This window comes from Mesoplodon mirus (assembly GCF_964341445.2).
Source record: "Mesoplodon mirus genome assembly, chromosome: 2".
NCBI lineage: Eukaryota > Metazoa > Chordata > Mammalia > Artiodactyla > Ziphiidae > Mesoplodon > Mesoplodon mirus.
The window spans coordinates 175,676,659-175,704,449 of record NC_138977.1 but is presented as its reverse complement, the minus strand read 5'-3'; the positions used below and the strand labels follow the sequence as shown (position 1 = coordinate 175,704,449).

The 27,791-nt window shown below is 34.8% G+C and overlaps 1 protein-coding gene across 1 annotated transcript in view; it reads right to left on the bottom strand.

The window, feature by feature from the left end:
* Positions 1 to 5,024: 5,024 nt before the first annotated feature.
* Positions 5,025 to 27,791, bottom strand: part of PI4K2B (phosphatidylinositol 4-kinase type 2 beta) — a 31,349-nt gene continuing 8,582 nt past the window's right edge. Inside the window, exons 2-10 of the mRNA XM_082641385.1 lie at positions 27,184 to 27,320; positions 25,434 to 25,634; positions 24,684 to 24,815; positions 22,684 to 22,837; positions 21,091 to 21,152; positions 18,703 to 18,802; positions 14,860 to 14,993; positions 14,216 to 14,275; positions 5,025 to 7,335 (exon numbers count right to left, since the gene is read on the bottom strand). Of these exons, the coding sequence (XP_082497511.1) occupies positions 7,162 to 7,335; positions 14,216 to 14,275; positions 14,860 to 14,993; positions 18,703 to 18,802; positions 21,091 to 21,152; positions 22,684 to 22,837; positions 24,684 to 24,815; positions 25,434 to 25,634; positions 27,184 to 27,320 (1,154 nt within the window). The 3' untranslated portion in view covers positions 5,025 to 7,161. The remainder of the gene's footprint in view (positions 7,336 to 14,215; positions 14,276 to 14,859; positions 14,994 to 18,702; positions 18,803 to 21,090; positions 21,153 to 22,683; positions 22,838 to 24,683; positions 24,816 to 25,433; positions 25,635 to 27,183; positions 27,321 to 27,791) is intronic.

Here is a 27,791-nt window from a genome sequence, read left to right as displayed (position 1 = left end):
AACCACTGCGCCACCAGGGAAGCCCCATAGTACTGTTTTGTATTTACATAAATGAGATGTGTAAATACTTTTGCAACTTAGTGTTGTTTTCCTTCAACATCGTTTTCAAGTTTATGTGTACATTTCAATACATGTGACTACAGTTTATTTTTAGTGCTCTGTGGTCTTCTATTGTATGGGTATACCACAATTTATCCATTTCCTGCTAATATCCAGGTTGTTCTCAATTTTTCAGTACTATAAACACTATAGCATTGACCAATCTTGTATATGTTTCCTTGAATGCACATACTACCAGGTACTTGCATCTTCAATTTTACTAGAGACTGCTCTCCAAAATGATTCTACCAACTGTCAGGCTTTTACTTTTGCCCGAATCTGATAGGTTTGAAGTGGTAATTCATTGCTTATTGTTTCATGAAGAATACTTTACATACAATGAGCTGTGCAATTTGATGATCTTTGATAAATGTACTCACCTGTGGAATCAGGACCACACTCAAGACACAAAGTATTTCCATCATCCCTTGAAATTTCCTCAGGCCCCCATGCAAACCATCCCCCACCCCCGCAATAATCCACCTCAGTCCCCAAGCAATCACTGGACTGTTTTCTTTAACAATGGATTAGTTGTTATTTTAGAAAATTTTATATAAAAGGAACCATATGGTATGTTCTCTTTGTGTTTGGTTTCAGTTAGCATAATCATTTTGAGATTCATCCACGTTGCTGGGTTTATCAGCACATAGACTTTTCCTTTTCATTGTATGGATGTATGTTTTTGCTTATCCATTCACTTGTTGGTGAACTTGGGTTGTGTCCAGATTAGGGTATACAAAACAGGTTGTTGTGAACACTTCTAGGTAGCCGTTTGCTTTCATTTCTCTTGGGAGGGTAAGAGAAAAGGACTGGCTGGGTGTGCGATAGGTGTAAGTTTAACTTTACTCATTGTGGGTTTTATTTGCATTTCCCTAGTGGTAATGTTGAGCATCTTTTCATGTGCTTATTGGCCATTCATTTATCTTATTTTGTGAAGTGTCTGTAAAGTATTTTGTTCATTTCTTTTTTTTTAAACATCTTTATTGGAGTATAATTGCTTTACAGTGTTGTGTTAGTTGCTGCTGTATAACAAAGTGAATCAGCTATACATATACGTACATCCCCATATCTCCTCCCTTTTGTGTCTCCCTCCCACCCTCCCTATTCCACCCCTCTAGGTGGACACAAAGCACCAAGCTGACCTCCCTGTGCCATGCGGCTGCTTCCCACTAGCTATCTATTTTACATTTGGTAGTGTATATATGTCCGTGCCTCTCTCTCGCTTTGTCCCAGCTTACCCTTCCCCCTCCCCGTGTCTTCAAGTCCATTCTCTACATCTGCATCTTTATTCCTGTCCTGCGCCTATGTTCATTTCTTAAATGGGTTATTTTACTTCTTATTCTTGAGTTGTGCAATCTCTTTATATATTCTGGAATTCTTTATCAGATATATTTGTCAAATATTTTCTCCCAGTTTGTGACTAGAAATTTTATTTTCTGAAGTGTCTTTTGAAGAGCAAAAGTTTTTAGTTTTGATGAAGACCAATTTATCAATTTTTTCTTTAATGGTTTGTGCCATTTGTACTCTAAAAATCTCTGTAAAAACAAGGTCACTAAGATTTTCTCCTGTTTTCTTCTATAAGTTTTAGCTCTCATACTTAGGTCTCTGTATGGGGTGAAAGTGAAAGTTCACTGTGTGTGTGTGCATTATAGTATCATTTGTTGAAAAGACTTCCCTTTCTACTGAAATGCCTTGGCACCTTTGTTGAAAATCAGTTTACCATGTATGTAGGGTTTATTTCTGGATTCTCTTTTCTGTGTCCTTGATCTTATGTCTATCTTTACCTCAATTACCCCTGTTTTGATTGCTGTAGCTTTATAAGTTCTGAGACCAGGTAGCATATAAGTCCAACTTTTGCTCTTGTCTCATAGGTTGGCCAGAACATTTCCATATACATTTTAGAATTAGCTTGTCAATTTTTTAAAAAATCCTGATGGGATTTGATTGTGTTGAAACTATAGACAAACTTGGGAGCATCAACATCCTAATACTATTTATACATAAGCATGGTATTGCCCTCCATTTATTTAAATCTTGCATTTTTCTCAGTACTCTTTTTATAGTTGGTATAGAGAGCGTACACATCTTTGGTTGGACTTATCCCTAGAAATCTGATGTGTTTTGCTGCTGCTATAAATGGTATCTTTAAAAATTTTTTTTTTCTAACTAATGTTGCTGGTATATAAACCTTGCAAAATGCACTTATCAATTCTAATAGCTATTGGTAGATTCTTTTTAATTTTCTATATGCATAATTATGTCATCTATAAATAATGACAATTTTCTTTCTTTCTTTCTGAACATCATTCCTTTCACCTCTTCCCTGCCTTTACTGCACTGGTTATACTCTCTAGTACAATACTGAACATGAATTGTGATAGTAGGCACCCTTGTCACATTACTGATCTCAGAGAGAAAGTGCAGAAGGCAGAATACTGGCCCCCAAAGATGTCCATGTCCTAATCTCCAGAATTTTTGAATATATTACATGGCAAAGGGGAATTAAAGTTGAAGATGGAATTAAGGTTACATATAAGCAGGCCTTAACATAGGGAGATTATTCTAGATTAGCCGGGTGGGCCCAGTGTAATAACAAGTGTCCTTAATAGTGCAAGAGGGAGGCAGAAGGGTCAATGTCAGAATGATGTGATGAGAAAAGTATTCAGCCCGCTGTTGCTGGCTTTGGAGATGGAGGGAGAGGGCTACAAGCCAAGGGGTGTGTGAGGCTCCTCGATACTAGAAAGGACAAGGGAACAGACTCCCCCCTAGAGCCTCCAGAAAGAAACACAGCCCTGCTGACACCCTGATTTTAGTCCAGTGACACCTGTATCAGGCTTCTAACCTGCAGAACTGTCAGATAATGAATTTGTGTTGTTTAAAACACTAACGTTTGTGATAATTTATTACAGCAGCAACAGAAAACAAATATAGAAAGCTTTATATTTTCGAGCACTAAGTATGATGTTTGCTGTAGAGTTCCTGTGGATATGTTGTCTATTTGCTCTTGGGTTCCTTCTACTTTATTTCTGAAACATACTGTTAACTCCAATATTTCCTCTGAGCTCTGTCAGCTCCCATTTTATTTCCTCTTGTTGCTTGTCCATCTAATTTTTGAGTTTTTCTGATTTTGAGGTTATTGTTCTTTCTCGGCTTCTATCATTTCTTGAATTTCTTCAGCATTTTAACAAATATTACTGTTTTCTTCTGCTTTGTAAAAGTTTCTAGGATATCTTCATTTTCTGTGGGTATGTTATACATGCTGTTATCCCGTTTTCTAAAAGCATATTGTATGATGTGGTCACGTTTAAGTGAGATGGACTTTGCCATACTTTCCTCCTATATTTTCAGAAGATTCCTGGGTAGGTGGTGAGGTAGGCCTGGAGTTTCCCGGTTTTGTAGTTCTAGGGTTCTCTCTTCTGTAGTTACTACAAAGTATTAGATAACATTTTTTTAAAGATAACTTTTATTTTTATTATTATTTTTGTAATAGCTGATATTTTATTCTTACTTATTTATTTTATTTATTTATTTTTTACTTATTTATTCGACTGTGCCGCTTGGCTTGCAGTATCTTAGTTCCTGGACCAGGGATGGAACCTGGGTCCAGCAGTGCGGGTGCTGAGTCCTAACCACTGGACCGCCAGGGAATTCCCAGATGACATGGTTTTTTATGAACCTTCTTAGTACTTTCTGAATTGTCTCATCTGGTCCCCTCTTCTATCTCTATCGAAACCTTGTCTCCTTTATCCCCAGGGTCCTTTCCTTGTCAATGTCCATTCTATATCCAGTAGCTTCTCTCAGGGCAGGTCTATGTGCTCTCACCAGCTACTTCCGGGAACCCTGAAGACCAGGTTGCCCTGGCATCCTCATACCTTCCTGCAGGCTCCCTTTACAGCTGCCAGCTGAATGCTGGACAGCCCTCTCCCAATTTTGATTGTGGTTTTGGATGCACTAGTTGAGACTGCCACGATGACTGGGGGCGCCTCCTTTTGGGGCTGATGACATGTCAGCAGATTCTGGGCTCTTTGTACCATCACAGGCCCCCCTCACTTTCCCTCCGTTCACTCCTCCAAAGCTGTTGTTCCCATGTGATCCTTTTGCTATTGATGGATTTAGCCCAAACTGCGCATTTCTGGGATCCATAGGGATATTCTATCATCTAATTTTAGTGAAGATGGTGTCACTGTGATTTTTCTTTTGCTATCCTAGCTGTTCTATGGGGATTTGAGATTAAATACTCACGGCTGCTGCCATTCAGCCTTCTATAATTGGTTTTTTATTTTAAAATGATTTTTTTTTCTATTTACACTGTTAACGCCCAGGATAGGACAGACTATGGTAAGTTTTAACAAATAAATGCAAAATTTTAGTGACTAAACACAAGCACTATTTCTTGCTCATGTCACAGTCCAATGCAGTCAGCACGCTCTACTGGTAGGTTTCCAAGCAGTGATTCACATGCCCTGGCTGCTTCCACTTTGCAAATTCTTTGTTTACATCCAAATGGGAAGACAAGAGAGTGGTCAATGGTGACCACTGGTTGTGCTGCAGTGAGTTTTACTGCCAGGTCTGGAAGCCACATATATCCCTCATCCCCACATCTTACTGGCCAGAACTTGGTTACATGGCTCCAAACTCACCATAAGAGAGGCTTGGAAACAGAGCCACACTGAGGATCTCTGCCACTATCTGTACAGCTGCCCAAGCAACTTTGGGAAAGAAGGCAGACTATAAAACATAAGATGCTGCCTGTCTCTTCATATATCTGTAAAAGGATTTAAGATGTAATCTGATCAAAGGACAGGTTACCATTGTTTTTAATAAGGTTTTAATTCCATTAGTACAAAACTTTAATTAAAAAAAATTTTGTGAATCAAATCGTTTTCAAGACTGCAAAAAACATGTTTCTGTAGTCTTCAACTGCTGACAAATTTGGGGGAGAGTAAGGCAGCTTATATTCAAATAAAAATGAAAATGTCTCTAATTATAAAGATTCCAGTTAAATATGTCTTTTGGAATGATAAAGTATTAAACTATACTACTAATATATGCAGTAAGAAAATGGTGGTTTGTGATCATTTATAAACATAAATGTATTTACAAACATTCTAAATATTCAATACACATACTTCAGGAGAAATCTAGTCTTAAGACAGTGATTTTTATTACCTTTCATCTACCATGTTTGATACTATAAATATACTCACTGAAAATATTAACACAATATTTAAATAAAAATGAAGTTCATGAAAATTTATAAAATAAAACCAATGTACTCTGACTTGTAATCATATCTTAAATATTTCAACTCTACTTTTCTGGCCTGGTCAGACCATTTAAAAATATTTCCACACTATTTTAATTTTAGGGTACAAAACAGTAGCAACTGACTAAGTTTCCATTTTTTAAATTAATATAGAAATTCTCAAGATATTGAAAACCCTGTTTTATGAAAGCAGTACCCACATCATAACAACTTATTTCATTAAGAACACATCTTCAAAAGGCACATTTTAATTACTGGTATTTATCTAAAGATATTGGCTTGAGTTTTGAATTTCCAGTCAATTTTCCATTATCTCAACATTAAGATCATGGAGGGTCAGGGGAGGTAGGAGAACACAGGTTTCCAATGGACTTCCACTAGGACAGCGGTATCCTCACTCATCACAACCACAAAGACCAAGAGAAAGATGTGAAGGAAGGGAGAACGGCAGATCTGACTTCCATCTTAATTCAACCTTCAGGAAATACTTTTTACATAAAAATAACTTAATTAAAAAAATTACAGGACAGAAAGCTTAACAACAAAAGGCCAAGACCACAAACTGTCCAGTTTAGTCTGAGTGGTGATGTTATTTGTTTGGAGCCTAAGAAGAGAATGAAGCTCCTGCTTCTTTGGGATCAAATCTTCATATTGGGCTCATCTCAATTTCAATCACTTGGTAACTTAAAAGTACTACAAATTCCCAGGATGTCAGAAATACTGATATTCAAAATCAAATAAAAATGACTTAACGGTTATCTCTGTTATGTTCCCTTTTAATTGGGACTAGTATTCTAAAGTTGACTGTAATTATAATAACATCAGTAATTTCAAGTACCCTACAACACTACTATTATTTTTAAGAGGTTATGTCCTAGGACCTGAAAATGCAACCCAATATACAGTTTGAGTTATGGTTTACCTTTCAGTGAAGTTTAATACTAATTGAAGTACTAAATTGAACGAGATCAGTACTCTGAGGTACTAACTGATTAAGTATTGATCCCATGCAAGAAACAGAAGGGAATTTTTAATGCTATTCTGGAATTTCAAAATACTGGGGATCTATCTTAATTTCATATTATTCCCCTCAAGTCTCAGTTGAGTGTTTCCATTTTTTTTAAAGGGGGAGATAGCGTTAGATTTTTTTCCCCTCACTATAACAAAATAATTGACCAAAAATATTCTCAAGTACAAAAAAGAAAATGGTCATTGGTAATTTGAAATATAATTTTCTGGTCCCTAATAATGGTCACTTTAGGAGCATTTATTCAAGTTCTAAAATAGCAGCTTTTAAAATTAAGGCAACATTGTTTTATTCTTAACTATTTTCTATTAACTACTCTATTAAAGCTCATAAGAGCAGTTTCATCCTCAAAGGCCTTTTATAATGTAAGAAGAGTTAACAGGACCATTCTTCTCAATATTAAAAAAGTATATAAAAAGTTATTGTATTCAAAGTCAACAAACACCTTATTTTTCTGTTTGGAATTCTAGAGTAATTATAGTCATTCCAGAATGTGTAAACTATGAAAGGACCTCTGAAACTAACATCAACAACATAAAATACAATTTTTCTACAAAAATACGACATAGGAGATATATCACTTCTTCCCTGAAATAGAAATTTAATATTTGGACAAAAAACTGTAAACTTCAATTACATTCCAAAGAAAACCTTTTAGAAACTTATATTATTTGAGGTTTTGGCAACTGGAGCTCTTACCAGCAGGTTTACAGGGCGGTAATGTTGTAACAACACAATAATGCCAAACAGTTTCTTTCTCTCACATCTGCTACCAGGAGGAAAAAAAAGGCTTCCTGCAGTGGACAGTCTGGGTGAATGAATTGCTGAGGTGGACGATCCGACCCTGACCTCCAGCTTGACTGCGCTCCACAATCACACAAGGCATCTGTACTAGCTGGACAGGACTCCTCCTGTCTCTCAATGCCTGAGTAAGATTTAAGATCTGTGGAAAGAAGAGAGGTTTTCATCAGTTCAAAAAAGATAAAAACCTTCCGTTCACTGACATTATTTTAACCATCTATTCGTAACTACAATTTTTATTTCATCCATTTATGTCCAACAGAGACTGTGATGAGGAGTAACTGCTATCAATATATATATGTGGATGTAAGTATGCTTATACACACACATACATATACACAGACAAATGCACAGGATTAAAATTAAATAATTTTTGCCAATTGGCAACTTTGAAATATTCTAGAATGCATCTATATCCAGGAGCAATGGAGTCAGACTGAATGAAGTGAATGGTTCCACACACATACCCCATTTGACACTGGACCTAAACAAATACTGGTCTAAATAGTCTGGTTTTTACTAAATACTTGCCTTACCCACTCATTCAACAAATAAATTTACTGCATGCTTATTATGTGCTAGGCTCTGTTCTAAGTGCTGGGGATGCAACAGTAAGAAAACAAACAAAATCTCTGCCTTCACAGAGCTCACATTTCAGCAGGGGAGTAGTCAATAAACATCACAAACAAATCAATTATACCAAGTATTAAAAGGAAAAAGTGCTATGGGGAAGCATGACGCAAGGCAAGTGAATTAGAGAACTGGGGAAGGTAGCATTTAAAGTAAAGTTTTATTTAAGAGTCTATTCTTAAATAGGAAAAGTAAAACTAGGAAAAGTAAACTATATTACATTCCATGTTTAAACCTACTCTTGGAATTGCTACTTGAGCATATAAATAAGGTTATGAAACAATGCATAGCTTACAGCCTATTCTACTCTGTTCAAATAAAAATTTAATAATTCATTTTCTTTTTTTCCCTGCATATCAGGTAAAAAATTCCCTTTGTTATGTACTTTAGAAATAAGGATGTCTCCTTCAGGTATTTGAAAATATTTAATATACAGATGGTGTGCATTTTACTAGTTGTTGTAAAGACTGTTTAATAGCGAGATAAGCATAAAGGTTTCAACATAAAGCCATACTAATAAATAAATGTCATAATATTTGAACAGTATAAACTAGATGGTTTAGATCCTGGAAGATCTGAAGTATTTAATACATCAGAGAAATAAACCTTTACTAGTAATAGTAGCTACTCATTGTATTTATGGTTTAGGATTCCTTTTAAGCTCTTCCCTTAAGATCTTCTAGGCTGGTTATGTTTGGATAAAAAGACAAAAAGAATTTACAAAATTTATGTTTATAAGCATTGTCCTTACCATGAAAATAAATGTGGGTACCAGCATGGCTAAGGAATGAAATATTCAGTTAGTTTCCTCTTTTGATTTTAAAAATCCTATTCTAAACATGTTAATGTAAACACACTAATTTAAGTAACATCTAATATTTTCCTGACTCTAAAAACAATACATGATTGTTGTAGAGAATCTAGAAGCGGAATGGTACAGAGAAAATGAAAGTCATTCTACAAGACTAAAAAATTTCAAATATATAATAGCAAAAATTATTCAGTCTTAAAACTATCCAAAATATTAGTATTTCTTTGGGAGTTGAGAAGACACTTTATGATCTTGCATTTATTTACTAAAGAAATATTTACTGAGCATGCGCTGTGTTGGGGAGAAGACTAAATACGGGGGAAAAACCCATCTGAGCCCTTAGAGTGCACACATTCTAGAAACAAACAGCCACACGAACAAATAACTGGAATGTAGTGTGACAAACACTTCAGCAACAGTGGATCTATGCCCTGACATTACAATCTGATCCCCTCCTTTACATACTACTCATTTTTTCATTTCCCAAAGAATAAACACATCTATTACTATATCTTTACATCAGAGAAGATTATTTTTAGAAATAGACTAAACATTGCAGGCAAGGAAAAACACTTTGGAATGCTCCATCTATGCCACATTTGATACCATGGTAGGGGTGTGATAGGTCAAGGGCAGACGGTGTGAACTCACAGACTTCTGCATATAGACTTTGCTTTCCTTTGGACTAGTTCACTGGTCCTCAAATTTTAGTGGGCATGAGAATTACTGTACTATCTACATAAAACTATGTATATTCTACTTCCTGGTTGGTTTTAAGCTATTTTTCAACTGTACTATGCCCAATTTGCTGTCCTTTTGTTTTTTGGGGGGGCCTGCACTGTACGGCTTGTGGGATCTGTTTCCTGACTAAGGATTGAACCCGGGCTACAGCAGTCAAAGCTCGGAATCCTAACCACTAGGCCACCAGGAAACTCCCCCAATGTGCTGTCTTAACATCCAATTTCTGAGTGAAATGTGACCCCAATACTCCCATGGAGTGCTAGGGAAATCAGAACTCCTTGAGCGGCAGGAGCCTAGGAAGACAGAGCTGGAGCTTGAAGGAAAAACTGTTCTCCAGAAGGAGAGGAAAAGGCACCCCAGGAGAGACGACAGCACGCAAAGGGCACCACTGGGAGATGTAAACTGGGACTGAAGAACAGTTCTGAGTGGCTAGCCTTAGGGGAAGCTGAAAGTGACAAGAGATAAAGGCAGCTATGTTGCTGGAGGCAGACTGCAAAGGTGTTGGAGATGGTGCTCAAAGTCAGGGCTTAAGCCTGTACTGACTGACAAATCAGGGGAGTTTTAAATCACAAAAGAGATGATCCTATCTGCTTTGAGAAAGATTGTTCTGGTCTAATGTGGAAGAAGGATGGGAAAAGAGGTAGGGACACCACTTAGAAGATCATTAAATCCAGAGAAGAGATGATAAGGACCCCAGGCAGAGGCAATGCCGAAATGTTGCAGATTTGCCAGACTTTAGACTCCCTTATTAAACAGATGCAACATGTTAACCCCTTTGAGCCAAGTTACAAAATGCAGACAACTATGTAGAGCTGTTATGAGGAAAAATAATAACAAACATAAAAATATCTAGTAAAGAGTCAAGTACTCAGGAGGTACGAAAGCGTCACTTTCATTTTCTTTAACATCAATTTTTACTGAATCTGCAAATGAGCTTCTGGTTTATATATCACTGAATAGAATTTCACTCTGTATTAATAAAACTGTTTTATTAATCATTTCTGCCACTTTTTTCAGATCGTGTATAAAATGTATCTCAAATAAGTAAGTATTTCTGAGGTCCAGTGCTCCAAATAGGCACAGGAAGAATATAAAATGAATGTTCTTATTGAGCTTGATCATGACCCTACTGCTATTTAATGTAAAATTCAAAACTTTTAACTGAATAAACATTTCTAGTCAAATTTTAAAAGAAATGCCTTCATACTAGTTCCTAATTCCAGTCCACATCTTTATATGTAGAATGAGAATTGTCACTGATTATGTGTGCAAAACTAAAAACTTACTATAAATTAGGACAAAAGACTAGGTTGTACGAAGCACACATCATGATGTTAATTGGCAAAATTAGAAGGGAGAGGGATTCAAGGGATAATTATAAATGATTGAAATAATGAAACAGAGCAGGACCCTATGTCCTCTGCCTGCCTTTTGTCTGTGGAATAACCTTAGCTGGAGAATAAGTTTAATCAGAGAAATGAGAAAATGCGGAAACAAAGGAAAACAGCCAAAGGAGACCAAATAATAACAGGTTAGTCACTAAGCATAGTCAAAGACCCTTAGTTCCTCCTCAAGGGCTATAGATAATATTTTGGGCCATATCCTGTGAGCTGTCTTATAGATACTGAAACCTCCATCAAGTGGAAGAAGTTAACTACATGATGACCAGACTGTAGCCATGACCTAAGCTGCCACAATTCCAAGAATTGGCCTCAAGGAAATGGGAACAAACCGACCCTGGAACTGAAGATGAACTGTACTTACAACAACCAAGATGATGCTGGTCAGACCACCGATGACCAATTTCAAGATGACTGTCAGAGCTGACTGTGCTGTTTCTGCATGTAGCCCCCTCCCTCCATCTATAAAAGCTCTTGCCCACTGGTTGTAGGAGGGGGGGAGGGGAGTTGGCCATTGGACAGGCATCTGCCCTCCCCCATCAGTTGCCGGCATTTAAAATAAAGCAAACTTTCCTTTCCACCAACCTTGCCTCTTTATTGGTTTTTGAGCGGCGAGCAGCCCGGATCCCACTTTCGGTTTCAATAACACAAGTATTTTCACTCAATTAAGGAACTGGCTGAATAATGAATTCTGTTGCTTGCAACACAGGTTTTAGTTTTTGTTTGTTAAGCCTTGGTTTCAAAGCACTGATTTACTTTAGAATATAAAGTAGTACCTGATTTTTTTCAGACCAGCTTTTTTTAAAAAAGGGTTAAAATCAGAGAGCTACACAATCATGTACATGGTCAGAGTACCTTACTCTTTTTGGCTATCAGAAAGGTCAAAACCAAATTAAAATAAAAAACCAAAACAAAATCAAATTAAAACATATAAGGTTTTATTTTATTTTTTCTTTCCCAGATCCTGATCCTGTCACTTTTATATTCTATTACACCCATTTGTATAATACTTTACTCCTTTGTATAATACTTTACTCCAGGATATGAATAAATAAACCTAAAACAGCAGATAGCCACTGGTATATCTTTGTAATAGACCTCAAAACTAGAATTCCCCATATCTGTTCAGACAAGCATTTTAAAATTAAAATTTAAATTTCTCACGTGCTAACTTTAATCTACAATTAAAGCTTACAAGATTACTTACAGCTTTTATTTAAAAAAACACACAAACATTTCTGAAATAAAGATACATCTTTAGGGATAAGAGAATTCCAGAAGATGGAGCATATTGTTAAGTCAAGTAGATTTGTTTCAAGCAAAAATGCCAAATTAGGGCATAATTACCTATGCCTGAAAATTTAGTTCAAATATAGTTTAGGGTGGTAACACTCAGCAACATAATTACAATCATCAGTCATCTAAGCCCATCATTCATACCTGAATTACTGAAAACACCTCCCCACAAGGCTCCCTGGTTCTAGACTCATCTGCTGAGTCAGTGTGAACCCCACTGTCCAATCTGCAGGGGTTCTTTGTTGGGTTATGAACACCTTTTGCTGGGATATAAATTCTATTGCCCACTCCATGCCCAAGACACACATATAAACAGAATTTAGCACATAATCTCAGGGAGTTCATAGGAGAAACCCCAGGGTAAGGTCTCCTCTCGGGAAATGTAAGTCTCATCATAACTCTCCCTTTTAAAAAAAAATTCTGATTCCTTTTTTATTATATACAATATATTAGCAGCTTATACATATCATTATGCACTACATTTTATAACATATTCTGGAGATCTCTCCATACTAGTAAATAGACAACTTAGTCATTATCACAACCCTTTTTTAAAAATTGAAGTATAGTTGATTTAAAGTATATTGCATTAGTTTCAGGTGTATAGCTTAGTGATTCTTTTTTTTTTTTTTTTTGCAGATTATACTCCATTAAACATTATTACAAGATATTGGGTATAATTCCCTGTGCTATACAGTAAATCCTTGTTGATTATCTATTTTATGTACAGTAGTTTGTTAATCCCATACTCCTAATTTGTCTCTTCCCTCTCCCTCTCCCCTTTGGTAATCATAAATTTGTTTTCTATGTCTGTGAATCTGTTCCTGTTTTGTATATAAATTCATTTGTATTATTTTTTAGACTTCACATATAAGTGATAATCAAAGTTTTGTCTTTTGCTGACTTATTTCATTAAATATAATATTCTTTAGGTCTATCCATGTTGCTGCAAATGGCAATATTTCATTCTTTTTTATGGCTGAGTAATATTCCACTGTATTCTAAGCCAATCATCTGTTGATGGGCACTTGGGTTATCACAACTGCTCCAATCCCTTCCATGTGGAGTCTATACCTGGCACTTAAGGCCCTCCAAAATCTGGCTCTAGCCTGCTTCTCCAGCCATTTTACTTACTATTTAAAACTTATGACTCCAGCAAAGCACTGTATAAGCACAAGAGAACACAGAGAGATGTATATGCTAATAATCTGTCCCTTTTCCTGGCCCCCAGCCTCATCAGAGCAAGAGATCCATCAGAGTAGGAACTTGGTTTTTACTCACTGCTTTATCTCAATCACTAGGACAGTTTCTGGCTCTGGTTCTGTCAATAAATATATGATGAATACATAGTTACCTAATTTAACTATATCTATTTGTTAATGTTATATAATAAGTAGTGCAAAAACTAGACTTGTCTTCTTTGTCACAGGTATGCAGCAAATAGCTACCTTAAATGAAATGCATATTATAGGAAGAAAAAGTTAATTAGTAAGTCACTAAAAGACAATGTTTACACTATAGTTTATTTTCATTTCAAGTCTTCCTTTTGGAATCTAAATACTATTAGTAGAGTAGAAGAGCCAGACATCACCTGTAGGTCAGCCCAGCCTGCAGGTCCACACCAGCAGATGTAATTGATACCCTGTATTGCTAATTATAGGAGGTGAAAAGGAGTGAGAGGATTGACTTACAACTAGTACTTTTATGTCCTAATTAGTGCTCAACCATGGTGACATGGTTATTTACTGACTGCTCTAGCAAAGGCCAAACATATTTTATGAGGAAAATAATCAACAGGAAACAGAACTTGGTATTGAAACATTCAAGCAAGTGGATTTGAGGAGGAAAATGATACCAACACTCAGGAAAACAGTTATCAAAATGAGGACAAGAATTAGCAGTAGGAGGAAACTGGCTAACTAAACAATACACATCAAGGTAAAAAAAATCTAATACAGAAGACAAAAGAGAAAAAAAGAGTATTGAAATCAACTTCATTTCTAATCATCTGAGCTACTTTGGTTCAGAATAAAGGACAGTGTTGAGAGCTGCATCTTTGGGTCACAATGGGAAAAAAAAAGTTGACTACTGTTTCAAAGAGAGAGTTTTTCCTTAATGAACAAGATCTTAAAAAGGTGACCTACCTGACCCCTCATCACAGACATCTGCCGTTCAAAAGTGGCTTTGTCAAAGCTTCTGTCAGTCTATCACAAAAAGGAAAGAAAACATTACTATAATTCCAAAAATCAGGATCTTTGAAAAAAAAATTGAAAACAAATGAACTCTCCAACTCAGCACATAAGGCCATTAGAAAGCATTCCTAATAGAAAAAAATAGCATGAAAAGATTATTTTTAATTGATTTTATTTGAACTGATTTTCGTATTCCTCCAGAATGACAATAAACAGTGTAGTTATACTCCAACTTGTTCCAGAAAGGATTTAAAATGACTTTCCAGCCAATAGGTTTAGGCTTTTTTAAAAAGAAAATTGAATCATAGCAGATCACCAAACATTTATTATAATTCAGAGTAATTTTGTAAAAATTCAACTTTTGAAGAAAACAACTTCTCAAATTATAATGTAATTTCACTTCAAAGAATACTCACAGTGTAACTTCACAAACTTATGCTCCTATAAAGTAAAACTGCTAATTCCTGTCTGTTATGTCAGGTTCTACTGCAAGCAGTGATATCAGAAGCAGTAAACTGCAACTTAGCTCTATTAAGAAAATCTCTTTTAAGATTTATTTCATTTTCTGCAATAATTAAAACTAAAAACTTATTTACCTTAAAAAGTTCATAAAGATCTTCACATAAATCTTGCACAAAGTTCATGTCAGAAATATATGGTAGAACCAAATTTCTTATTTCTTCAGAAAAGGGAACTTTTGCTTGAGGAAGCCAAGCCCAGTGAAATGGATCTAATAAAAAAAAAGAAAAAGTATTCTTATCAGTGAGGAGAAATGGTTTATTTAGACCTAAATTTACCCTCTTTTTCCCCTACAGTTCCTAGGTTAAAAAAAAAGACAGGAGACCTAGAGGGGTGGGATAGAGAGGGTGGGAGGGAGGGAGACACAAGAGGGAGGAGATATAGGGATATATGTATATGTATAGCTGATACAGTTTGTTATAAAGCAGAAAATAACACACCACTGTAAAGCAATTATACTCCAATAAAGGTGTTTAAAAAAAAAAAAGGAGAAAGGAGGTATCAGAGAGAACAATTAGTTTTTGCCATCTAAATTATTCAGATTTCTAAGTTTGGATGGTTAATTCAGATGGTAAAGCACAGTAAGGTATTACCTGAACTGGTTAGGTTTCTGAGTTTTAAATAGGAATCAGTAACAGTTTTGATAATGAGTCTATCTCAAACAGCCCTATATCAAAAAATATATCTGAATCTCTGGTTCCTGTGTTTGGAAACTGAGGGGTATCTATAATTTGTTCACAGCCGCAGACACCATGGCCGAGGTCTCCCTGCTTTTTCAGCCACAAATTATCAGGAACTGACCACTCATATTTGTATATGTGTGTGTGTGTATGATGTTCCAAAATTTTAAATCATTAGTAGATAAACAGGTAATTGGCTTTGAGGGATAAAAGATCCATGATTCTGGGCTAACTCTAGTTCTCTCCTGAGAAGACCATTAAATATACACGGTGCCAACACTAGAAAGATTTGTAACGTAGTGATATTGTCTAGATAGGGTACATATTCAGATCCTTGCAAGAAAATGTAAGGCTTATGAGAATATGATCACCCATAGAACTCCAGTGGGTACATCCAATGCGAACCTCCAGCTCCTACCACGTAGAAAGCCCTGAGGAAAAAACTCTGCCTTTAAAGTCATTCCTTCTGAATTCTCTTGTATCTATCTCTTTGAACACTGTGGGAAGTACAGTCCATTCCAAAGAAAGCCTTTCCTGTGGCCTACATCTCTGAAGCTATGTCCAGTTTCCCTGACCAATTATATAAAAGAATTATATAATTATATAAAAGAAAATATTATATTTATAATATTTATAATTGTATAAAAGAAAAGCCCTGATTCTATGCCTGCCTCTACTTCCAATCCCTATCCCTCAACTTCTACTATCACCATTCAAACTCTCCCCTAAGATCACCAGTCATCTCATAAGGGTTTCTCCAAAAGCCCATTTTCAGCCCTCATGCTACTTCATGTGTCTTTGCAGCAAGCACCATCTCTATCATCTCCCTCGTTGAAATTCTCTTCTATGTGGTTTTGGAGATACCACTCTCTCAAACTTTACCTTCTGTCTTTTAAGCCATTTCTCTTGTTTGCTGGCTTTTCCTCTCATTTTCAATGTCACCATTCCTAGATTCTATATGTAGTCCTTCCGCTCCTTCATCTACTAAATATTCAGGAAACATTTATTGAGTACCTATGTACCTCACATTGTCCTAGTGGTGGCATTTGTTCACCATGATTTTTCCAGGTGATAGCAACACCACCACGGCTTCCACTTACCAAGGTGACAGTTTAAAAATGACATCCTCAATACCAATTAATCTTTCAAGTTCTAGACCCTTAATCCCCAACTGTGTGTTTGGTAAAATTTTGCAGGTGTACTGTAGGCATCTTAAACTTGACACTTTTAAAATGCAATTTGCATATAGATTCCAAACCGTTAGAGGAAAAAAAAAAATAGAACAAAGACATCTCAAGTCAGTTCAACCAAAGATAGGAAAGGAAAAAAAGAAAAAATTGAAATTCATCGTAAATAGAAAAAAAAGAAAGATGGCAGGAAAAGTTCAAACACATCAGTAGTTTATTGAGACAAACTACAGAGTTAAGTGTACCTGTTAAAAGGATCTCAGATTGGGTAAAAAAGAAAAAATTCAGCTAAGAGCTGTTCATATGTCATATTAAAATAATGAAAGTTGAAAATAAAAGTATAGAATAATACAGGTAAATACTAATAAAAAGAAACGAGGTACAGCAATGTTACAATAGATGAAATAAGAAATAAGGGATGAAGTGGGATATATTTTACACTAATAAAAAGAACAAGCCAACAGCAAGATAAAACGCCAGGCCTCTGTGTGGGAAATACAAAGCAAAAAATGCAAAGAAATGCAAGAAGAAATTGACAAAAATCACAATCACAGTGAACTTAGTCTCTCAAAAATTAACAAATCAAGTAGTCAAAAAATATATCAAGAATATGATTTGACTAACAAGCTTTCATTAGTAGACAAACACAGAACTTTGTGCCTAACTGCATTCTTCTCAAATACAGTCCTTCAAACTGGCCATATATCAAGTTACAAAAGAATTACTAAAAAATTTCAAAGAGCAGATTTCACACAGTTAACATTCACAGATCACAAAGCAATAAAACTTGAAAATAACAATGGACAGTTTTTTTAAATCAACTGCCCTAGAAATTTAAAACCAAACAAAATACTTCTAAATTATTCCTGTCAAAAATAAAATCAGAAAGTATAAATATGTAAAAGCAGAACAACAATGCAACACCTAGCCAATCTGTGCTTTAGCCAAATGATACTTAGAAAAAAATATATAGGAAAATAAAATAGCACGAACACAATAGAAGAAAATAATAATGGAAAACATGAATTATGAAAAAGAAAAAGCAAATAAACAAACTGGAAACCTGATCAATAGAAGGCCAATTATCTGATAAAAGTGAAAAAAAATTATATATAAAATATATTTATATAATTATGTATATTTGTTTTGTATATTATATTTATATATAATCATATATATTATATATATGGGCCAATGCTTTATAATAGACAATCTTGGGCAAGTCTAGTGAAAAAAAATCCAATAAGCACTAGGAATTTAAAAGAGGCATAGTCATAGATACAGAGATTATTTTTTTAATTTATCACATATATTTCAAACATAAACAAAAATTTTAAAAACTAGTACAATGAATTCCCATATTTTGAATAACCTAATTCAATTATTCCCAAATTTCTTATAAAATTTGTTTCATCTATCCCTGTTTTTCCTCCCCCTAAGTATTTGAAAGCAAATTCCATTTCATTTCACCCCTAAATATTTAATATGCACAGAGGGGATTTCTTAAATTATAAGAGAATTCTATAAAACACTTATACACATAAATTACAACTCAAGATAACATGGATAATTTAAAGCAAAATAATGTCTAAAACTGGCTCAAGAAGACATAGAAAACCTGACCATTAACTGTAGAAGAGACTGGTAAGGCAGTTAAGCCACTACTCACTAGAAAAGGGGGAGGTAGGCCTAAATTGTTTTAGAAGTGAATACTACCCAAATATGAAAATAAAATTCTACCAAAATATTAAAATAGATAATTCCCATATTACATACATTTAAAAACTGGAAAGTTATCAAGCTTGTTTTACAAGGCTAATACAAGCCAAAAAATCAAAATCAGACAGTCATCCAAAAATGAGCGAACAATACATGGCAAGACCCACAGAGTGTAGTACACATCTTTGCATCCTAGTGCCTAGAACTGAGCCCTAATGAATGACTGTATTTCACCCAGTTTTTCCTCTGCTATTGTGATATCCATAAATTTCATTCCCTTCTTATTCTGGAAAAGGGGTAACTATAGAATCTATGGAAAGTTCTAAATACTCACATGCTCTCCACTCATCAGGATGTTTAAAAGGAAATGCTAGACCATTATCAATTGCAGCTATTTTAATAAGCGTTTCTTTATCATCAGTCCATTTTGTTTCCTAAAGGGGAGAAAAATAGTCTATTGATAAATTTATATGCATATTTCCAAAAGATAATTTATAACAATTATTGAGATTTAAAGATATTTTATCTGAAGAGCTTATAAAAATAAAGTTGCCAGAGGGTACCAATTTACCCTTTAAGGGAAGAGACTGTCTTAAGAATCAGTAAAAACTTCATAATCACTATTTTTTTTTAAATTTGGTATTACAAATTCATGCATTAATAGTTTCAATTTTTTCCTCTTTGGGGAAGAGGGCTTGGAATTATCAAGACTTTAAAAAGTGTACTTCGGGATAATTTATTGTTAGATACATTGCTTAAATGTATGGTATTTGCAAAATATTGATTTTTTTAAGATAACAACTTAAAGTTACCGTATTAAAATCAAGTCTTTCCTATGGTCTCATAGAAATAATTAGTTCAAATACAAAATGCTTCTAAATAAAACTCCCCAATGACCATAGCTAAATATAATAAGGTCCAGTAGAAGGAACTTCAAGATACTCTTGATTACAGAATGTAGGTCATTCCTAACTTCTCCATTCTTCTGTAATGGAAACGAAGACCTCAGGGACAAGAGACTTTTCATGTTAAACAGTACTTCTTATTATCAAAAAATAGACGGTTGCCATTATTAAGTGGCCTAGATAAAATAACAAGACGTGAAAAAGATAATTTTTAAATTGAAAGTATTAGAGTGAAGGTCCAAGTGATATATGCCAGGTTTGTTCCTGTTAGTTTATATCAAATATCTTGATGAAAATGCAAAAAATACTTAAGAGAAAAAGAATAAGGTTTTCAGTAAAATCCAACTGCTTAAGATATACCAATAAAATATATTTAGGAACTGTTATAAATATGAATATTTTTATATGTGTATTTTAAAACCCATTTCTGCTATAACTGCCATTTATTTTTTTCTATTTACAACTTTATGAGGTATAATTTACACACAATAAACTTTACATATTAAAGTGTACAATTTGACAAGCACTGACACATGTGAAACCACCCAGAAGTTTCCTTGTGTCCCTTAGCAGTCCCCTCCCTCCCTCTACCCAACCCCAGACAACCATGGCCTGCTTTCGGTCCCTAGGGATTAGTTTGAACTTTCTAGGTTTTTATATAAAAGGAATCAGACAGTATCTTCTCTTTTGTGTAGCTTCTTTCACTTGGCAGGATTTTGAGATTCATTCACATTATTGCATATATCAAGCTTATTCTTTTTTTTATTGCTGAGTACTATGAATATGTAATTTTAAATTTCTTTGATAAGCACGGAAAACTACAAACTTTTAAAGTGATGCAACAGCTTTAAGTGATGAGAATATACAGACTGTAAACATTGGAGAAATTTATTTTTAATCAGTTAAAACTTTCTTAAATGTATAAACTGATTTAAACTAGTAAAATTATTCTGAAAATATCTCTCATGTAAATATCTAAAATTTGAACTTGGGTAGTCAAAGTTGATAGGAATGGATCTAAAATCTATCATTCTGATAGTGTTGAGGGTCTTCACGGTCTATTATGTACATGAAAACCAGCTTCTTATAAGCATTAGAAGTATATATTTTTAAGGTCAATGGCTATAATTCACAGGTAAAGCACATAGGTTCCATTTTATTGGGTAATTCTGTATTACCTAATCTTGAGTCATAAGGCTCAGAAAGGAGTGAATTAGTAAAATATAAACATTTTGGCAAAAAATACTAGAAGCCTTTCTTTATTACATAAAAGCAAAATAAATATGGTGGTTATACAACAAATTTCCAAAGCCCTAAAAAACGTACTGAGCTGGGCTTCCCTGGTGGCGCAGTGGTTGAGAGTCCGCCTGCCAATGCAGGGGATACGGGTTCGTGCCCCGGTCCGGGAAGATCCCACATTCCGTGGAGCAGCTGGGCCCGTAAGCCATGGCCACTGAGCCTGCACGTCCGGAGCCTGTGCTCCGCAACGGGAGAGGCCACAACAGTGAGAGGCCCACGTACGGCAATAAAAAAAAAAAAAAAGGACTGAGCTGATATCATTCTTCTATACTAATACAACATAAAAAATAAACCTGCACAGAGGTTTTGAAAATAGAATAAAAAATACAATGTAAACAGGTGAAGGAAAGAAAAAAGAGGACAAAAACAGAAAAAGGAGATAAAACCAAGGATCTAGGTGGAGAGGATGTGATGAAGAATAACTTAACATCAAGGAATTTTTTACAGAAATTGATAGTGTGTGTATATGTATATATATATATATATATATATATATATATATATTAAAATTTCCTTACCGTAATTTCATCTTCTTGTTTCTGGTTTTCACATCTGATTAACCAATTATCATTTCCCCTGTCTTTCAAAACAAACAAACAAAAAATCTGTTACTTCATTTTTTTATGGATATCATAGTTTAATACCAAGGGGAAAATTTAGTCATCACTTTTTGAGACCTTCATTTGTTATCTGTAGCATATGGACATATTAAAGGCTCCAATTTAACACATACAGACTAAAAATACTCATAAATGTTAGCTAACATTCATTGAGATTTACTCTGTGCCAGACATTGTTGTAAGTGCTTAACATGTATTAGTTCACTGAATTCTTAAAACCACTCTGTGGTAGGTACAATTACTGTCAAGAACTCTTAAACCAAGGTTATTAAAAAGGATAATTTCTCTTCACCTTGGGAGAAAAAGCATCTACCCCCATTTCCAGGCAAATTCCTGGATAGGCTCTTACCTAATGTCTCTATAGGAGTATTCTAGATTCTACACTAATTTTTAAAAAAATTGAACTATAGTCGATTCGCAATATTGTGTTAGATTGAGGTGTACAGCAGTGATTCAGTTATATATACATATTTTTTTCAGATTATTGTCCATTATAGGTTATTACAAGATATTGAATATAATTCCCTATGCTATACAGTAAATCCTTGTTGCTTATCTGTTTTATGTGTAGTAGTTTGTACCTGTTAATCCCATACTCCTAATTTATCCCTCCTTCCTTCCCTCTCCCCTTGGGTAACCATAAGTTTGTTTTCTATGTCTGTGAGTCTGTTTCTGTTTCGTATGTAGCTTCATTTGTATTATTTTTTTGGATTCCACATATAAGTGATATCATATTATTTTTGTCTTTCTCTCTATGATTTACTTCACTAAGTATAATATTCTCTGGGTCCATCCATACTGCTGCAAATGGCAATATCTCATTCTTTTTCATGGCTGAGTAATATTCCATTGGACTCTACACTAATTTTAACATTAACTTAAGACCATATGATTTAATAAAGGTAAATCTAAAAAGGTACATAATGCTTTTCCAGAAACTAATATAAATGAGCAAAGATTTAGAGCCAGTGGTTCTCAAGCTTCAGGGTGCATGAGAATTACCTGGAGGACTTATTAAAACACGAACTGCTGGCCTCACATTCAGCAGGTCTGGGCTGGGCTCCCAGAAGATGCATTTGTAACAAATGCCCACATAATGCTGACAGTCCAGGGAACCTCATTTGGGAACCACTGTCGCAGATTATCTATTATGTTGGCCAAAAAGTTTGTTTGGGTTTTTCCATAAGATGTTACAACATTTCCAATTTCCAGAAGGCTTTGTCCTGTTGCCAAGAAACTCCCTTCTCCCGAGAGATAGGAACTGATCGCTATCACCTGGGCAGGAGCCTGCTCTGAGTCAGAATATCCAGTACGAGATTAATTCTGCCTGGGAGAGTTGGTACTACATCTCTGTTTTCTAAGGAACGTAAAGAAAAAGTGGCCTCAAGACTACTGCATCAAAATTTTACATCTTTGATTTGGATAAACAAGAGTTGAATACAATTTGAAAGTTAACAAGATTTGAGTGAACAAATGAGAGAACTTCAGTACCTGTATTTCTGATGAGGTAATCCAAAATAACTAATCTTTCAAACTGTGACTGAAATTGTTTTCTAATATTCTCAGGCAAAGGCTCAGCTTCAAATTTCCTAAGCCAATATTCAGCCTCCTTGTAACCTTCAACAAATAACTGAAAGGAACCAATCTATAATTTTAAGAATTATAGTTAGAAAAGAAAATATAAGAACAAAGAGACTACTTTTTAAAGTTCTCAGCAGTATTGTCATAAAATACTTTATATGAACACAATAAGAAAAATCGAAGTTAACACTAATTTAGATAAGCCACATTTATCAAGAAAACTATTTTTATACACTAATTTAAAATAATCACATAAAGAATACATAGCAAATAAAAAATGCTCAATCCTAGACTTTCAAGGAGCATAGCAGCTATTTTAGGATAACTAAAAAACAAAATACACATGTGCCCTTAAGGTGATATTCTCAAGAAGAATGCTGTTTTCTAAAAATACTCATTAACATGAAGTTAATTTTGAAGACCAAATTTTACACCTATCCTGGTTATCTATCTAATAATAGTATAATTTTTTCTTACTGAAAAAATACTTCAGGATTCTTTTTACAACATAAGATACAGAAAATGACTTTATTTTTATAAAAGAATGAATTCTTTGACTATGTAGCTTAAAGATCCTGTCATAAATTTTAAAGAAGTAACCAATTAATCATAACCTCTATAGTGGTTTTTTTAAAAAGTCCTTTCCTTGAAGATATGTCTATTTTATAAAGTTTTCTATCGCTAAAATTACTATTTGTTAATATTAAACAATTTTTTAAAGACGGAAATACAAATTTAAATAGCACAGGACACATAGGTAATGGGTAACCTAGCTGGCCTCATAAATATTTACAAATCACCACAAAGAAAACCTATTTAGGACTCCACGCTTTCACTGCCGAGGGCCCAGGTTGGCTCCCTGGTCCAGGAACTAAAATCCCACATGCTGGGCGGTGCAGCCAAAAAAAAAAATCTGTCACTTATCCTAACACTTTATGTTCTTGTTGGCATGAAATTTTAATGATTTCCTAAATGTTTTCTCTAAAGCACTCATAATGAAGTCCCAGTAGTCATAAATACGGAAATAATATCCTTCTTTAGTCACACCTATTTCAGCATATGCAAGGAGTAACAGGCCTTGTAAATTTTTTCAAAACTTCCTGCTTACTTGGAGTACAATATTAAAGACAAGTTAGGATAACCATGCATTTCTACTCAAATTCTTTTATATAGATAAATGCATAGCAACAACAAAACAACAAAATTGCAGGTTAAATATAATTTAAAAAATAATAATAAAGCCTACTGCTTTTTCTAGAATGTTTTTCCCATTAACCCTCCCTACCCTTGCTTAGCTAGTTGCTAATCATCCCTTAGGTTTATTTAAAATTGATAAGAAAAAAAAAATCTAGTATGTAGTGAGTAAACTCGGCTACTATCGTTTACTATGTGCCAGGTACTGTACCAAGTACTTGACATATATTTTTTCACTTTATTCTCACAACCCTAAGAGGTAGTTTTTTATTATCCCCGTTTTACAGAAACTGGGGCTTGGAGAGTAAGGGACCTGCCCAAGGTCTCAGAGCTGTATCTATCCATCCACAACCTCTGCCTCCTGCCTATTACTATAGATGGTGGAGAGGGTTGGAATAAAACCTAGGTCTAATTCTCACCTGCACTTTCAGCCATTACTTTATAAAGCCTTAGGTGCAGCCTCCTCTTGGAAATTCCCTAGCCCTCCAAAGTGGGTTAAATATCCCTCCTCTACCCTCTCTGAGCTCCCTGCACTTAACCATCCTCAACAGCTTTATCACATTGCGTTGAGACTGCTTGTTACTATAAGCTCTTGAAGATGAGAAAACCGTTTTTACTAATATATATCCACAGTCCACAGCACAGTGCCTAGCGTACAGAGCTCAGGTAATATGTGATAAACTTCGCCCCAAAGAAAGCGCATCGCAGTAACTTACCTTAGGAGGAAGTCCTATCCGATGAAATTTTCTACCTACTTTTGGCACTTTCTCTAAAGCATACTTTTTGCCTCTAGATTTTGCACGGTCAATTGCACTGTAGTTAAATGTCTCACTGACAAGCCAAACCACCTAGAAACGTACAGTTTAGAAAAATGGTTATTAGAATTTGCATTATAGTATTTCTATTCACATACACCATGGAACTCACTCTAATGCTGTAAATTAGCAAAGTTTAACACTATACTAAATGCTCCTGAGAATCTAAAATAGAAAGGCTAAGGGATTTGGCAAAGTTGGTTAAATGGCACACATGTATTTCTTTCTGAGAGAGGCAGCTAAAATTGGCCAGTGGAAGAAAGAATAGTCTTGAAATGTAGAATTAGGAGTGAACATTTCCAGTAGAACTTCAAGTAAAAATGTATAAAGGTCAGAAAGAAAAAGATAGCAGTCTTCTGAGCATATTAGTTATCTCTACCTTCAAAAGAATTTCTAGATTTTTTTCTGCTTTCTAAATGCTAGTTCTTTCTCCTCTTTTCGTCAGCATCATCTCAGCTCACCTGAGCAAGAGATATTCCCTTGGATACTTTGTGGCTCTACACTAGAATCAATTTACTAGTCATTTGTGACTCTGGATTACAAAAAAAGGGGCTCAACTTTAGGCTCTGTCATTACAAATATTACTAAAGTGTTCACAGAGAAGTGGGCTGTAAATTAGAAGTACATGATTAAAAACAATTTCTGCTTTACCCTTGTTTTTGGTACAATGCCCAGATGAAGCTTTTCATCCACAAGGGAGGCACCAGCTTCGGAAAGGTATCCCTGATTAGGAAGCAGGCAGCCTCTGCCAAAGCAGCAAGGGCAGCAGACCTTATGAACATATTTGGTCCATTTTGGATTCAGGTGACCATAGGGCTCTTCCGATTTGGGTTTAAACACACCAATAATGTTCTATAGGGGAAAAAAAGTAGAAATTTTATTAGACTTTTAATATAGAGAGATAATAATCCATAAAACACATTCTGATCATTTTCTATTTCTTCCCACCACAAATTTGGGCATCACTCTTAACTATTAAGAGGTTTAATTCCAATAACAGTTTTATATGCATTCTCATTCAACAATCTAAAATCAATAATCCTTTGGGCTAATGGTTTTCAAACCGTGCTCTGAGAAATTCTAGGGAAGGTGAGAGAAGAGGGGAGGGCAGGGCTCTAAGACCCCATCCACTGATTTCACCCATTTTATGTACTGGACTTCCTAGTTAAGAAGGAGTTCCACTGATTTTAAACTGTTTGAAAACTGACCTAGGTCAAACAGTGTTATTATTCAATATCTATTAAATACCCAAATTCTATGTTTATTTATTGTCTACTTTCCCAGTAGATGTGTATTCTAAAAGGGCAGGCACTTTCTCTGTTAGGGCTATATCCTAAGTACTGTGTACCTGGTACACAGTAGACATTCAAGCATCTGTTAAATGAATAAATCCAATGACAAAAAGTCATCTCTAAGATACAAAGGAAAGATAGGATATAGTGACATCTATGCTGCCAGATTCTCCTACCCTAAATCTTTTTTCAGTTATTTCTTTATGAACCAATTTTTAAATAAATTCTCTCCTTAAAAAAAATTGCTCATGGATGTCTAAAAGACTATAATCGTTATTACTGGTCTGATAAAATACATTAATATTAAATTTAGAAGCTGAATTATCCTTAGACAAGAAATAAAAATCTTATTGTAAGTATATAACTGTTTTATAATGCAATGAAGTCTGAGTCACTAATAAAAAAGTCAACAAGAACAAATTAAGAAATCAAGCTTGGAATAAAGATAGAGAGATTGACATTACCTACATATATATATTTAAATCTCAAAAAAGACTATGTTTTAAAATATAACTTCAGTCTTTGCAAAAAATATTTTGGTGGAATTACAATCTTTCTTCCTCCTGAAAAAGAGAACTGCTGGCTATGCATCATTCAGAAAGCTTTTAGAAATAATACAGATTTTTGAAAAATTCTAGACTAAGTGGAACAAAGTCCCATATCAACTTCTCTTTTCTGCCTTAGAATTATACTTTGGTTCATTTCACTTTGTCACATTCCAACACCTTCAAACTTCAGACTGCCCAGGCTCCTTCTCTGGTATAATGCTGGAAAAAATATTCTGAGGGTAAAATAAAACTCTGCTTGGTTACAGTATGGTAAGGACTTGTGAATATAAACCCAACAAATCTACAGCTAAATGTGAGTATTCAATAAATACTTGAAACCAAATATTAAAATAATAAAACAGAAAACTATGGCTTAAAATGAATAGCTCAATTTTTAAGTAGTAGAGTGCTTTAGTTAATAGTAAACTGACCTTTATTTCTGAAAAGAAGTTATAATCAGATTTATTAGGAAAATATTTTCAGAAACTCACAATGACTTCACATTTAAATTAGTGTTTTCCAAAATGTCTGTTATGTATAGTAGGTCTGTGAAATTCTCACCCTCTTAGGATCCTTCACAAAGTAACTTCCACTTGAACCTTGAGAGATTCTTTCTGGATAAACTCCAAATTCTATTGCTTGCTCTGCTTTCAATATAACATCAGCAAATTCTGGATCATCCAAGAATGTATTCAACTCTGAAGAACCAACAATTATTGCATTAAGAAAAATCAATGTTAAATAGAATGCTAAGAAGAAGAAAGACCAGCTCTGAGAATGCTCACAATATGGACCTGTACTACTGGATTAGATTATTAGCACTAAAACATTTAGGTACAGAAAAATGTAATTAAGTATTGTTTGGGCTGGTTTGACGCTTTTTTTTTTTCTCTAACCCCACTTCAAGCTATGACACGTAAAAAACAAGATCTCCTATACTGAAATAATCACACTAATGCCTTGTGTTAACTTGAACTCCTCCCTCCCAGTGTTTTTGTTCTTCATCCCACCTCAGCCTCCGACTGCAGTCATACCTCAGATCTGTCATCACTAATACCTGCAATCTCCCCCTACTTTTCACTTCAGGCATCTTCTATTTTTCCTAGTTCACTCCCTCTGGTACCTTGAGTCCAAAAATTCTTCCATCCCACTAGGACGTTCAAAGCACC